Source organism: Oratosquilla oratoria, chromosome 9 (genome assembly GCF_046742065.1).
Source record: "Oratosquilla oratoria isolate Oo_2021 chromosome 9, ASM4674206v1, whole genome shotgun sequence".
In the NCBI taxonomy this organism is placed as follows: domain Eukaryota; kingdom Metazoa; phylum Arthropoda; class Malacostraca; order Stomatopoda; family Squillidae; genus Oratosquilla; species Oratosquilla oratoria.
Genome location: NC_134785.1, coordinates 28,400,466 through 28,416,549, shown reverse-complemented (window position 1 = coordinate 28,416,549; position 16,084 = coordinate 28,400,466). Strand labels below are relative to the sequence as shown.

Below are 16,084 nucleotides of genomic sequence, written 5' to 3'. Positions count from 1 at the left end.
CATCACTAACTTAAACCCGCTACAAGCACAGAGTCATTAGCAAAGAACAACTGGCTTATCTCTCACTTTTCTCTATTTCCTTTAACCACCTCCAATCCCCAGCCCATTACCATTACATTTACCTCTCACACCACCCCATCCATGTATAAATTGAACAGCCAAGACGATAATACATCCTGGTTAAGTTCCACCTTTATCTCAAACCACTCACTCTCTCCATTTCTAATTCTAACACAGGCTCTACTACTCTTGTAAAAACTCTTGACTGCTTTTAACAGTATAATCATATATTTCAAAATGACTCCTTACCTTTCCCATGAAATATACCAAAACTCCAGCCATTCTGCCAACCAAAGATCCTTCTTTGCCGAATATCTCTGTTGATACAGCACCAGGATGAACTGCACTGGCTACTACTCCTGAAGAATTAAAAGGAATAAATTTCAATATAGAATTTTCTTACATCTTGCAGGGCCACCACATGCAAGCAACTATCATTGGTCTCTAAGTATGACATTTAAAGAATAAGGAGGTATGGCCCAAGTTGTAATCATATATGAATAGGAGCTAAGTATGATCATTTAAGAGTATGAGACAGGATCCCATGAGTATTGCTCCTTTCTTGTATACTATAGTTAGGTAAATACTAACCAGCACAATAGTGAAATTATGTGAAAGGATTGTGAAAGATCAATGGACCAAATATTTTGAAAAGATGAGCATTCTAAGAAACAGTATGTTTGTCTTTAGATCTGGATGGTCGTGTGTCAAACCTTTTAAGCTCTTACTTGAGAGTGACTGATACACTACAAGAAAGAGAGGGCTAGGTGGACTGTGTGTACCTTGATCTAGAGAAGGCATTTGATCAAATATCTCAAGTTGACTTTTGGAAATTGGAGCACGGAGGACTGAGAGGCACACTACTCGAATGCATGAAAGATTTTTTGGAGAAAAGATACACGAGGACAGTAGTAAAGTATAAGATGTCAAGATGGAGAGCAGTAACAAGCAGAGTCCCACAAGACTCAGTGCTTACACCAATAATGTCTATGTCAGTGATATGATGGAAGGAACAACAAGCTTTGCCAGCATGTTTGCAGATGATGGCAAATATCTTGATTAGAGTGAAAAATGAGGAGGACTATTACAAAAAGATCAAAACACTATTTCTGCATGGAGCCAAGAATGGGAAATAAAGTTCAATAACAAAAAATGCAAAGTACTATAAATGGGCAATAGTGGCAAAAGACAATCCTTAAACCATTCCTTGGAAAGTAAACACATTACAAAAGCAAAAGAGAAGAAAGATTTGGAAGTCTTGATAAAAGACAACCTGTCACCCAACAGAAATACAGACGCTCCTCTACTTACGTTCATTCGTTTTACGTTTTTTCAATTTTACGTTTGAACCGACAGTAAAAAAAAAAAAAAAAAAAAAAAAAATTGTAAAAAAAAATTTGAGTGAATTTTTTAGTTTAAGGGGACCGGCTGATCAAAAGATGAAAATCTTTATTAATTGGGTTATTGCACAGAAATTTATGCCAGGAGTTAAGGACACCATATACATCTTTCCTAACCCAAAAAAACTAATCTGCAACCCTTTCATGTTTTGCCCCCCCATCTCCCTTTAAAAAAAAAATGATAATTTTGAAATGACTACTCCTCCTATAATAATTGCTCTACATGAATGAAATTAATATGGTGGAAGGACCTTATCCAGACCTTCATACTGATAGAAAGAAATTTTAGTTAAAGTAATTAGTTTGTGGAATTTTAATTTTTATATCTTTTCCTACCCCGTCCCCCTTCAAATACGAAAAAAAAAAAAAAAAAAAATTGGCAAAAATTAACCCTTTCAGATATTAAAAAAAACGTTCTATTTCATCAATCAGGCAGATTTAGACATGTGTGAATTTTCATTGAAATTGATTAGGAAGTTATGGAGGAGTAGAAGTTTGAAGGTATAAAACTTATGTTTTGAGATACGGGCCGTCAAAGTTTTCACTAACTTTGAACCCCTACATACTAATATAAATAAGGGATATCATGGCATTTCCTTATTTAGCTTTTTAGGCTTGAATGTTGATATTTAGAATAAAATTTATTCATATTCAGTCATATATGTTGATGTCCAGTCATATAATTCTCTGTCTTCTGGCTCCTGGTCCCCACCTGCATTTTAGGCAGGTTATTACATTAGGGTGTCATAGCTTGCTTACTTTGTAATTCTTGCCTTTTCCTAGCTTCCTGAAGGTGTTTGGTTTGCATGCGAGGACATGGCATCTCAAAAATAGTATAACAGCTTGTCAAATGACAAAAGGATTGATGGTGGCTTGCAGTGGAGCATATCACTCAATTTTTGTCTACTGTTTATCGCTTTCTGAGGCATCTACCCATTCTGGGGTCTATATATAACCTCTGGTACAGAGATAGTTGCCAGAAGTCACTAGGAATAGCACTCAATCATTACAAATTATTGTTATTTATTGCAATAATATATATATTGTAGTGCCCAATACGTATCATAGGGCCGAGATGGGGTCGAGTTGGGGGGAGGAGGGGGTTTATTTGCCATAACTACGAAAATAAGGCGAATTTTGATTAAATACTCCACATACAGACTGTCGATTGCCATACGCAGATGTAGAATTTTTTTTCCCAGTTTTTCATTTTTTCCCCCCAATTTTCATCGATTCTTGACCAGCCGGTCCCCTTAACGCGCTCTCCATAGTTCAAACGATACTTGCACATGACGCTGCATCCATTGTTTACATTGTACAAACGACAAACTAATCATGCATTGCCTCATGCGTTGCCTCATCCTCCTCCTCCTCCTCCTCCTCCTCCACCATCTCAATTTATGTTGCTTGAATTTAATTTATTTGAAATTAATGTTATTATTTTACAAAGTTATGTGTATAATTAATGATTTAGGGGTGTTTTATAAGATACGGTAATAGAATTTACGGATGTATAGTACAGTAACAACTTGCGTTCATTTTCAACTTACGTTCGGCCGTTCGGAACGTAACTAAAACGTAAGTTGAGGAGTGTCTGTATCAGCAAGATTGTGGGAGAGATGTATGGATTACTGCAGAAGATTAATGGAGTGTCACTATGCGGATGAAGATACATATACCAAGGGCTCTTTCCCCCTTACAATGGAGGTGGCCAAAGTCAAAAGCATATATCCATTCCCACCCATTTCACCCCCCACATACTCCACTCCCATTCATCCTCCTCCCTCCCTCTTTTCTTGGCTCCTCCTGGATGATGGGCTATGCCTGCATCTCACCCACTGCCCTGAGTCAGAGGCAATGTAGCACGACACAGCACATCCACAGTAAGGCCGCTTCATTTAATCAGTGACCCCCCCCCCTACTCTGTCCCCTTGTGTATAAAATGAGAAGACTAGGAGAAATCCTTTTGGGCTGCATCAAAATATCATTCACACATACTCCCCCATCCCCCACCCATTCCCTTCCATGCATCACAGTATCATCTATACACAACCATTCTCCATTCACCTGTATCTTCAGTCTTCTCCCTTCCTTCCTCAACAGACATCTCCCTCTTTTTCAATGCCCCTTTTACCACATCCATCTATCTCATCCTTGGTTGCCCCCTCATGTTCACTCCCTCCACCTTTCCCTGGATGAAGAGATGATGAAAAAACTTATTGAAACCTTCATCCATCCAAGAATGGAATATGTGTCAGTAGTATGGTCCCCAAACAGAGTGAAGGATATTGGCAAGATCGAGACAATACAAAGAGCAGCAACCAAACTGGTCCCCAGCCTGGCAGATAAACCTTTTGAAACCTTTTGAGGAAAGACTAATGGCACTGGGTCTGCCATCTTTGAAAGATTGAAGACAGAGGTGATATGATTATGGTATTCAGGTCTCTAAAGGGGATAGTTTGCAGTGACAGAAAAAGATCTGATTATGATGGGACGGCTTTATGAGGTTATGGAAACAAATTAAGACCACACATCTAAAGGATGAGAATAAATACAGTTTTCAATATAGATGCATGAATATGTGGAATAGCTTAGAACATGATATAGCCCAAGCTCAAACAATATACGAGTTCAAATCTAAATAATATACACTTACATACATACATACACTTACATACATATACCAAGGCTTTCTCCCCCTTACAAGGGGGGTAGCCAAAAAGAAAAAGGCATAAAATCATTCCCACCCATTCCATCCCTGAATACACTCCACACCCCTCCACCCTCCCTCTTATCTTAGCACCTCCTGAATGACGGGTCATCCCTGCACCTTGTCCACTGCCCTGGGTCAGAAGCAGTGTCGCAAGACACAGCACATCCATAGCAAGGCCGCTTCATTAAATCGGCGACCCCCCCTCTCTGTCCCCCCATTGCATAAAATGAGAGGACGGGGAGAAATCCCTTCGGGCTGCGTCAAATTTTGCTCACACATACTACCTCGCCCCCCATCCACCCGCCCATTCCACCTCGTGCTATCACAACATCATCCATATACAACCATTCTCCATTCACCCGTCTTCTGTCCTCTCCCGTCCTTCCTCAACAGACATTCCCCTCTTCCCCAAAGCCCCCTTCACCCCATCCATCCACCTCATCCTAGGACGTCCCCTCATGTTCACTCCTTCCACATCTGCCTTCCACACCTCTTTTACTAGTCTTTCTTCACTCATTCTTTCCATGTGTCCAAACCATCCTAATATTCTTTCATCAACCCCATCTCCCAGCTCCTTTTCCACCCCTGTTCTCCTCCTCACCTCCTCATTTCTCACGCTATCTAGCCTAGTAACCCCCATCATACTTCTCAGACACCTCATCTCAAACACATTCAATATACACTTAGGTCTCTTAATCCGACACTCGCCAACTGCCACTTGTGCAGACATTTGGGCCCAGGACATAAACCCACTTCGGGAATTGAAGTTTTATGTCCTGGACCCAAAGTCCACGCAAGTAGTGGTTGGCAAGTGTTGGATTGAGAGACCTGGGTATAAGTGCAAATCAACTACAATGAGGCTAGGTATGATATAAATTAGAGAATAGAAGAGACCCAATGAGGACTGCTCCTTTCCTGTATACTACAATTAGGTAAGTGGTTACTTTAAACAAGTTGATAAATCCCTTAAAATTCATTCAAACTTTACCAGAGTAAAAGCTCTGAAGTGAATATTTCTCTACTGACCAAGTATCATGACAAAAGATTTTTAGTCTTCTAGTCTTCATATATTCAAAACTAAATATATCTTACCTGTTCCTTTCAATTTTTCTGCAAGTTCCACAGTGAAGAGAATATTACAAAGCTTTGATTTGGCATATGCACCACTAGGAGAATATCTCTCTTTTTCAAAATTAAGATCTTCTGGATCCAATTTCTTGCAAAATTGATGCATCAACGATGAAAGATTAACAATGCGGCTTGGCGCAGATGATTTCAACATTCCTTTAAACAAAAAATAAACAAAATTAGTAGTAGTAGTAACAGTAGTAACAGTAGTAATAATAGTAATAATAGTAATAATAGTAAATAATAATAATAATAATAATAATAATATCTGTATACCAAGGACTTCTTCCCCTTTATAAGGGAGGCAGCATGGGCCAATAAAAATAAAACTGAAATTGCAAGCCATTGTAAACAAATCAATCAGCAAGTCATGGAAGTTAGCATGAGAGGAAAAGTTAAGAACTATTTGGATTAGGAAATATGCTAATGAAGAAGAATGAGCAAAGACATGGAAGCTCTTAGAGGACCAAAGCCAAAACTGAAACAAGGGAAAAAAAAAAAAAAAATTGAGTTGTCAATCAGAATGAGAGGAAATGGTTTCTATAATAACAGGCATTATTGTAAAGGTAATACTTCAAGAAAACAACCTCTTTGATACAATGATGCCTACATAGGCATCATGAAGTGCAAGTGGGTAAAAGAGGATGCCAGCATCGGCATCTTGATTATATTTATTTTGTAGTTGTATACGAGTTACCCCTGGATTCTGTGAACTGGTTTGATCATGTTTTCTGTGTTTATCATTACTCAGAGTAAAAGAGAATGAGCAATATAGCAGTGACTTTATATCTTACAATGTGAGTAGTGTGATGCATTGTACATATGGCAGCAAATGCTGCGTGCAAGTACTTGACTTGTACTGAAGAGGTTAAAGTAGCATCTATTAAGGTTGATAATTTACTATTGGCAAGGTTGGAGATAAATGGCTACTTGAGGATAAATGAACTTGATATTGTGTGTTTAGGAGGAGGCCAAACTCCCTAAAAATACTGATCTACAGTTGGGGAATAATATATACACCTGCAGAAGAGACAGGATATAAAATAGGTGGAGGGGTATATATTAGTTGTGAAAAGTGATATAATGGTAGAAAAGCCAAATATGAGTGAAGGCAAGGCTGAAGCAATCCACATAAAAAATTGAACCAAAGGGCAGAATAGAAGAGAACCCACAAGAAAAACAAGAGGATGAAGATCTGGAAGTATTGATAAAAGAAATCCTGTCACCTGAAAGACATATCAGCAGTATTGTGGGAGAGATGTACAGACTGCTGCAGAAAATTAATGTGGCTTGTGGCTTTTCACTACATACATACATATACCAATGGCTGTTTCCCCCTTACAAGGGAGGTAGCCAAAAAACAAAGGCATAAAATCTACTACCAGCCATCCCATCCCCACATACTCCACTCCTAATCATCCCCCTCTCTCACTCTTATCTTGGGTCTTCCTGGGTCATCCATGCATCTCGCCCACTGCCGTGGGTCAGAAGTAGTGTAGAAAGACGGAGCACATCTACAGTAAGGCCATTTTATTTAATCAGCAACCCCACTCCCCTCTGTTCCCTCATGCATCAAAATATCATTCACACGTATTCCCTCAACCCCCATCCCCAACCCACTCCCTTCCATGCATCACAGCATCATCCATACAAAACCACTTGCCATTCACCCCTATCTTCTGTCTTCTCCCGTCCTTCCTCAACAGACCTTTCCCAATGCCCCTTTTACTTCATCCCTCCATCTCATCCTAGGTCACCCCCTCATATTCACTCCTTCACCTCTGCCTTCCAAACCTCTTTTACTAGTCTTTCTTCACTCATTCTTTCCATGTGTCCAAACCATCCCAGTACTCTTTCATCAACCCTATCTCCCAAGTCCCTTTCCACCCACCTGCTCTCCTCCTCACCTCCTCATTTTTCACTCTATCCAACCTAGTAATCCTTATCATACTTCTCAGGTACCTCATCTCAAACACATTCAAACTCCTCCTCTCTTATGTTACATGTTTCTGGCCCATACAGAGGTGGCAGCACAATCACTCCTTTATACAATCTCCTCTTAGCATCCATTCCCAACATGGATGAAGAAATTATGAAAAAACTTATTGAAACCCTGATCCATCCAAGACTGAAATATGTGTCATTGGTATGGTCCTCACAGTGAAGGATATAAGCAAGATAGAGAGAATACAAAAGACATCAACCAAACTGATCCCCAGCCTAGCATATAAACCATACGAGGAAAGACTGCCAATTTTGTAAGATTGAAGAGACTTCAAAGAGGTGATACAATTAGAGTATTCAGGTCACTAAAGGGTATAGCTTTGCAGTGACAGCAGAAGAGATCTCTTAAATAAGGATGGGAGGGTTTTTTTTTTTTTTTTATGGACTAAGAGAAGACATATGAAAGGACTGACGGGGGGGGGGGGGGGTTATCATGGGATATATTACAGATGTATAAGATCAGGGGAATTACATACATACATATACCAAAGGCTTTTTCCCCCTTACATGGGGGGTAACCAAAAAGAAAAAGGCATAGAAACCACTCCCACCCATTCCATTTCCTACATATTCCACTCCCCTCCACCCTCCTCCCTCCCTCTTATCTTGGCACCTCCTGGATGACGGGTCATCCCTGCATCCTGTCCACTGCTCTGGGTCAGAAGCAGTGTCGCAAGGCACAGCACATCCACAGCAAGGCCACTTCATAAATTTGGCAACCCCCCTCTCCATCCCCCCATGCAGAAAAGGAGAAGACGGGGAGAAATCTCTTCGGGCTGCGTCAAATTTTTTCTCATATATACTTCCTCACCCCCCATCCCCCACCCACTTCCCCCTTATGCAACACAGCATCATCCATACACAACCCTTCTCCATTTACCCCTATCTTCTGTCCTCTCCTGTCCTTCCTCAACAGACATTCCTCTCTTATGTAATGCCCCTTTCACCCCATCCATCCATCTCATCCTAGGAAGCCCCCTCATATTCACTCCTTCCACCTCTGCCTTCCACACCTCTTTTACTAATCTTTCTTTACTCATTCTTTCCATGTGTCCAAACCATCCTAATACTCTTTTATCAACCCTATCTCCCAGCTCCCTTTCCACCCCTGTTCTCCTCAACTCCTCATTTCTCACTCTATCTAGCAGTCAAAAATTTTACATGTGAGTAGTAGAGCTTGTGTTGGGGTAGCAAATGGAAAGAATGAATAGTCTGTGGTGAAATCTTTTAATGCAAAACTTTCTTTTAAAATTTTGAATGCTAGCAGACACCCTAAATTTACCTGATAATAGATTTGTAAGAAGAAAATGTCCATAGTGGTTGGTGGCCATAGTCCTCTCCAATCCATCACCTGTAACTTGTTTAGTTGGGGACCCTCCTATGCCTGCATTGTTTACCTAAAAACAAGCAAAACGGAAAATAATCATTAGAATAAATGGCAGTTATCTTATCCTCATAATTAAAAAAAAAAAATCAATAACCCCTTGGATGAGGCAGTCACCTGTCCTCGCTTGGCAACGAACCAGAACCTTCTTACAAAACTTGACTTGTTAGGTTTTGAAGACTCCAGCTTGACTATCATTAGATACCAGTAATTGCCACTTCCTTCTTTTTGAGTATATGCTGACCCTGGACGTTCATGATTTGCTACTCATATTTCACTGCAAATCCATGCACAATGAACAATTCCATTACTATATCTTACAAATCTGTGTTCACCTGACAATGAGCTATAATAAATATGTATATATACATATTGTAACAAATATCTTGGGCTACTTTAATTGGCTCCAAACGATGTCATTCAAATACAAACCCCAGGATTCACAGAGCCTAATAATAGCAACAAAAGATGGTGGAAGTGTATAGAAACATGCAGGTCTCCTTTACCACATATATTGAGGAAGCAAAGTTACACATACAAATCGACTAGTATACAAAGGGCAGCAACCAAACTGGTCCCCAGCCTGGCAGATAAACTACACGAGGAAAGACTAAAAGTATGGGTCTACCAACTTTGAAAGACTGAACTGAAAGGGGTATCATGATTACAGTGTTCAGGTCACTAAAGGAATAGATTGCATTGATAGAAGAGATCTCCTGATTCAAGATGGGAGGGCCTTAAGAGGTCATGGAAGTAAATTAAGAAAGACTACATGTTGAAAGGATGTGAAGAAATAGTTTCCCATATACATGCATAAATATGTGGAACAGCTTAGAAGGTGATATAGCCTATGCTCAAACAATACACAATTTCAAATCTAAATATGATCATTGGAAATCAAAAATACAAATTAACCTCTTCCATATGATGACACTTATAGGTGTCATGATGAGGAAGTGGGTATATAAGGATACCAGTGTCAGTGTCTTGATTATATTCATTTTGTAGTTGTGGCTGAGTGACCCCTGAATTCTGTGAACTGGCTTGAACATGTCTTCTGTTTTTATCATTACTCAGTGAAAGAGAATGAGGAATACAGCAATGACTTGATACTTTATAACAAGTATTGTGACGCATCAATTATCATTCCTCAGGCATCTGACGCTGTGTGCGAGAATTTGACTTGTATTGAAGAGGTTACGTTGGGACTGTACATGAATTTGAGTCTAGGTACATACATACATATACCAAAGGCTTTTTTCCCCTACATGGGGGGTAGCCAAAAAGAAAAAGGCATAGAAACCACTCCTACCCATTCCATTTCCTATATATTCCACTCCCCTCCACCCTCCTCCCTCCCTCTTATCTTGGCACCTCCTGGATGACGGGTCATCCCTGTATCCTGTCCACTGCCCTGGGTCAGAAGCAGTGTCGCAAGACACAGCACATCCACAGCAAGGCCGCTTCATAAATTCGGCGACCCCCCCCCCCCTCTGTCCCCTCATGCAGAAAAGAAGAAGACGGGGAGAAATCTCTTTGGGCTGCGTCAAATTTTTTCTCATGCAGAGTTCCTCACTCCCCATCCCCCACCCACTCCCCCTTATGCATCACAGCATCATCTATACACAACCCCTCTCCATTCACCCCTATCTTCTGTCCTCTCCCGTCCTTCCTCTACAGAGATTCCTCTCTTTTGTAATGCCCCTTTCACCCCATCCATCCATCTCATCCTAGGATGCCCCCTCATATTCACTCCTTCCACCTCTGCCTTCCACACTTCTTTTACTAATCTTTCTTCACTCATTCAATCTTTCTTTACTCAGTCAATCTTGTAAAAACTCTTGACTGCCCTTAACATCTTTTCCCCAATCCCATATATCTACAAAACCTCCCACAATGCATTCCTGTCTACCCTGTTATAAACCTTTTCCAAATCCATAAAGGCCCAAAAAAACATCCTTATCTTTTCCTAAAGCTTTCTCACATATTAGCCTTACCACAAAAATCTGATCCAAGTCACAACCTCTACCTTTCCTAAACTCACACTGTTCCTTACCAATTATTCCTGTTATTCTTCTAATCCTCTCAATTTAAACCCTCCCAAACCTTCCCAACTACACTTAAACTCTCTCTAAAACTAATAAAATCACATTTGTCCCCTTTTCCCTTGTAAAGTGGAACTATACAGGCACTTCTCTTGTCCTCCAGCACTCTACCCACCCTTAGACACACGTTAAAAAAACTTGCTAGCTATTGCTGTACCTCCCTTCATCAGACACTTCTCCCGACACCCATCTATCCCAGGTGCCTTAGCTGCTATCATCATTTTCAAAATTATTTGTACATACATACATATATACATATATCAAGGGCTTTTTCCCCCTTACAAGGAAGGTAGTCTAAGTCAAAGGCATACATCCACTCCCACCCATTTCATCCCCACATACTCCACTCCCATTCACCATCCCATCCCCTTTTCTTGGCTCCCCCCAGATGATAGGTCATCCCTGCATCTCACCCACTTCCCTGGGTCAGAAGCAATGCAGCAAGACACAGCACATCCACAGCAAGGCTGCTTCATTTAATCAAAGCTACTTGTACCTCATCTTTTCTTATTTCTCCTCCATATTCCCCTCCCATCACCATAATTTTCTTAGCAACTCCCACAGCTACCACCAATCCACTTCCACATTCAACAGCTCTAAATTTTAGAGAGCTGTTGAATACTACCTCTTCCATTAACATCTGTCCATCAGCACCTTTTCTGTATACAGCAGTCAAGTAAATACACTCTCCAATCTTGTCCCTCACCTTTCTGCATCATGAACAAATAAAACCCAAGGGAGGTTGTGTGGGATTTTTGTTGATTATGTTATGTACTTTGATCAGTCACCCCTCCAATAAGAAAAGGCCTTTGGTATACACCCATTCCTTGATTTGATGAACAAAAGGGGGGACATATATTTGTCCAATACATACATACATATACCAAGGCTTTTTTCCCCCTTACCACCCATTTCATCCCCGAAAACACTCCACACCCCTCCACCCTCCCTCCCATCTTAGCACCTCCTAGATGACGGGTCATCCCTGCACCCTGTCCACTGCCCTGGGTCAGAAGCAGTGTCACAGGACACAGCACATCCACAGCAAGGCCGCTTCATTAAATCGGCAACCCCCCTCTCCGTCCAATAAATATGATAAATTCAATATATTACTATAATATATTGCTGTGGATGTGCTGTGCCTTGCGCTGAGCCTTGTGCTGTGCCTTGCGATACTGCCTCTGACCCAGGGCAGTGGACAAGGTGCAGGGATGACCCGTCATCCAGGAGGTGCTAAGATGGGAGGGAGGGTGGAGGGGAGTGGAGTGTATTTAGAGATGGAATGGGTGGGAATGATTTTATGCCTTTTTCTTTTTGGCTACCTCCTTTGTAAGGAGGAAAAAGCCTTGGTATATGTATGTATGTAATATCAAATTTACTAAGGATTTTTAAAGATAGGTTCTTGATATACTGTGATTGTATAGTGGGGGGACTTGTAAATCTATTCTGAGCCACCGGATTTTGTCCACTGCCTCCAAAATCTGTTATCTAAGGATCCATTAAATTGAGGGCCAACTGTATTCATGAAAAAAGAAATAGGTTAGATCAAATGTGTTGTTACAAAATAATTAAATGTCCAATCTCTTCCATAAAAGAACTTTTCTTAGGTAATACTCACGAGAATATGCAAGTCCTTTTCTGTCTTCTTATATTCTTCAGCAAAAGCCCTCACAGATGCCAGGTCTGAAGTATCTAATTTTCTCACAACAACAAATCCATTCCCAGTGGTATTTATGATATCATCTGTTAAGTAAATAAATAAAAAATAAATTGATCAATTCCATTAATTCATTACCTCAATTTTCTCTTGCAGAAGTTATGTGGCACCTAAGAAACTGGTCATAACTTAAAAGACCAATCCATAGGTCACTCAAAAGAGATTTTATGGAGTTGTCTAGAATGAACGAGTGTAGAATATGTAAGATAATGCATTCTTTGTTATTTGTAGTGATATGTGTGATAGAAGAAAGCTAAAGATAAATGTGGGTAAAAGTAAGGTGATGAGATGTACAAGGGGTGAAAGTGGCAGTAGACTGGAAGTGAACATTAAGGGAGAGCGACTGGAGGAAGTGGATAGTTTTAGATACTTGGGTGCAAGTGTAGTAGGAAAAGGTGGAGTGAAGGTGGAGGTAGAATGTAGATTGAGAGAAGCGAGTAAATGCCTTGGTGGATTAAAGAGTGTAATGAGGAATAGACATTTAGGAATGGATGCAAAGAGGAGACTGTATGAAGGAGTGATTGTGCCAACAGCACTGTATGGGGCAGAAACGTGGAACATAAGAGAAGAAGAGAGAAGGAGTTTGAATGTGTTTGAGATGAGGTGTCTGAGAAGTATGGTGGGGGTTACTAGGCTAGATAGAGTGAGAAATGAGGAGGTGAGGAGGAGAACAGGGGTGAAAAAGGAGCTGGGAGATGGGGTTGATGAAAGAATATTAGGATGGTTTGGACACATGGAAAGAATGAGTGAAGAAAGACTAGTAAAAGAGGTATGGAAGGCAGATGTAGAGGGAGTGAACATGAGGGGACGTCCTAGGATGAGGTGGATGGATGGGGTGAAGGGGGCTTTGGGGAAGAGGGGAATGTCTGTTGAGGAAGGAAGGGAGAGGACGGAAGACAGAGGCGAGTGGAGAATGGTTGTATATGGATGATGATGTGATTGCATGGGGAGGAATGGGGTGGGGTAGTATGTGTGAGTAAATTTTGACGCAGCCCGAAGGGATTTCTCCCCGTCCTCTACTTATATGCAAGGGGGGACGGAGAGGGGGGGTCGCCGATTAAATGAAGCGGCCTTGCTGTGGATGTGCTGTGTCTTGCGACACTGCTTCTGACCCAGGGCGGTGGGCAAGGTGCAGGGATGACCCGTCATCCAGGAGGTGCTCAGATGAGAGGGAGGGTGGGAGGGGTGTGGAGTGTATTTAGGGATGAAATGGGTGGGAGTGTTTTTTATGCCTTTCCCTTTTTGGCTACCTCCCTTGAAAGAGGGAAAAAGCCTTGGTATATGTATGTATGTACATCTTAGCTACTTAGCATCTATTGCCAGGTCAGTTCTGTTCTAGCACTGTTTTAGGGCTGAGTGATGGCTTCATAACAGGAATGATGGTGGCATTGTTGTGTGTCTTAGGAATGATTTCTCTTCTGTGATGGTATCCAAGGATGCCTGGAGAACTATGGGTGTCCAATTAGATATGATTGTTTCATGATCTGTGTACATATCAGATGGATGAGCCATGGAAATACTGTACTAGGGGTAAGCAAGGTGGGAGGATCAATAAATTGGGTCTTAGCTAGGTGTGGGATGGGAGTACATACACACCTGCAAAATGCCTTTGACAAAGTACCACACAGAAAATTATGGGAAAAAAAAAAAATAATAAAATAAAATAAAATAAATAAATAAATAAATCGAAAACATAGGAGGAATACAAGGTAACCTACTAAACTGGATGTAGGATTTCCTGCATGGTAGAAAAATAAGAGTAGTGCTCAGAGAAAAGTGTTCAGGTTGGGAGGAGGTGATTAGTGGAGTTCCACAGGGATCAGTGTTGGCTCCAATAATGTTTGCTATTTATGTGAATGACATGGATGAAGATGTGGAATATTACACGAGCTTCTTTGAAGATGATGCTAAATCTTTGAGGAAAGTGAAAACTGAAACAGCTAACAGATTGCGAATAACTACAGAGAGACCTAAACAAGGTTTGGAAATGGAGTCAGAAGTGGGAACAGATTTCAACATTAAGAAATAAAGCATAATGGAGTTCAGAAAAAGTAAAAAATGAATATCAGGACAATATTGGAACAAAGGAAGTGAAGAAAGTGGGATCTGAAAACAACCTGGGAGTAATCATCTCAAATGACTTGTCCTCCGATAAACAAAATTGTTGGAGAATCCTACAACTTGCTAAGATCAATAAAAGTGACTTACTTATTTAGACAAAAAACTGTTAAAAAAAATATTAGTCACACTAATAAGGCCTAGACTAGAGTATGCTACAACACTATGGTCACCCAGTACCAAAAAGAATATAAAGAAAATTGAAAGAATCCAGAGAGCAACCATAAAAATGGCCCCAGCACTTTCAAACCGGTCATATGTGAAGAGACTGGCTAAATTGGAATTACTAACTTTGGAACAAAGAAGAGAGAGAAGTGACCTACTGACCATCTACTGAATCATGAAAGGCACAGACGTCCTTGATAGAGAGGACTTACTTAATTGGGACAAGAAAAACATAAGACATGGAAAAAAAAAAAAAAAAAGGATAGTTATAGAAGAGACCTGAAAAAATACAGTTTTCCACACAGAGTGGTAGACATCTGGAGTAAACTGGACAAAACAATAGTGTACACAAAAACCACATGAATTTAAGAGCAACCTAGATACTGTGAGATATAAAGACAGGACACCACGAGCATAGCTTCCCTTCCTGTAAGATACAACTAGGTACACACACTTGTCAGAGATGTAGTTGACATGACTAGATGTGTCATACTCTTTGGCTGGCTAGAAGACCTTGTCACCTCATGGAAGGTGTGCCATGAACAGGAGATGCAAAAGGTAAGGGAAATTACCTCTGATTCTGGGGAATGACTCAGATGTAACAGATAAGATTGCTAACATGTTTAGGTTAGGTTGGTCCATGTGGAATTGTTCATGTCCAATGAAAATAAATTTCAAGTCACAAGCCCTAGCAAATAAAGTAATCTACAAGTGTTGGAAGCTAGCACAAGAGGAAAAGTTAAAAAATATTTGGATTACGAAAGATGCAAATGAAAAGGAATGTGGGCACATAACCTCTTACAAGAAGACAAAGTATGAAATAACATGAAGATGGAAGATTTTTTTTTTGAATCGTCAATCAATATGTGAGGAAATGGTTTCTAAAAAAGACAGGAGGGCAGTATTGCACAGGATACACCACAAGAAATCTTTAAGTAGCCTATACTAATGTACATGGTTTACTATTAGCCATTTTGGAGATAAATGAGACTGATATTTTGTGTTTTGTGAAGACCAAGCTCCCAAAAAATGCTGACCTACACTTGTGGAGTATAAGATACATATTCTGGAGAAGAGACATTAGATAAAATGGATGGAGGGGTAATGGTTGCTGTGAGAAGAGACAAAGGTGGAAGATATCTGAGTGAAGGCACATCTGAAGCAATCTATTTGAAAATTAGAACTAAAGGGCAGAATAAAGGAGACTTCATGGTGGCATATACCCACCCTCCCCCAAGACAAAATCTTGGAATGAAGCTGAACATCAAGAAATGTTGGACACAACTCTCA

General features: G+C 40.4%; 1 protein-coding gene across 5 annotated transcripts in view; it reads right to left on the bottom strand.

Annotated features, from left to right (window-relative positions):
- LOC143028286 (retinol dehydrogenase 12-like) overlaps positions 1–16,084 on the bottom strand; it is a 48,531-nt gene that overhangs the window by 13,832 nt on the left and 18,615 nt on the right. For all 5 annotated transcript variants that reach the window (XM_076190150.1, XM_076190152.1, XM_076190153.1 and 2 more), the window contains 4 exons: positions 12,413–12,537; positions 8,588–8,702; positions 5,266–5,457; positions 310–419 (listed from right to left, as the gene is read on the bottom strand). In XM_076190150.1, the coding sequence (XP_076046265.1) occupies positions 310–419; positions 5,266–5,457; positions 8,588–8,702; positions 12,413–12,537 (542 nt within the window). The remainder of the gene's footprint in view (positions 1–309; positions 420–5,265; positions 5,458–8,587; positions 8,703–12,412; positions 12,538–16,084) is intronic.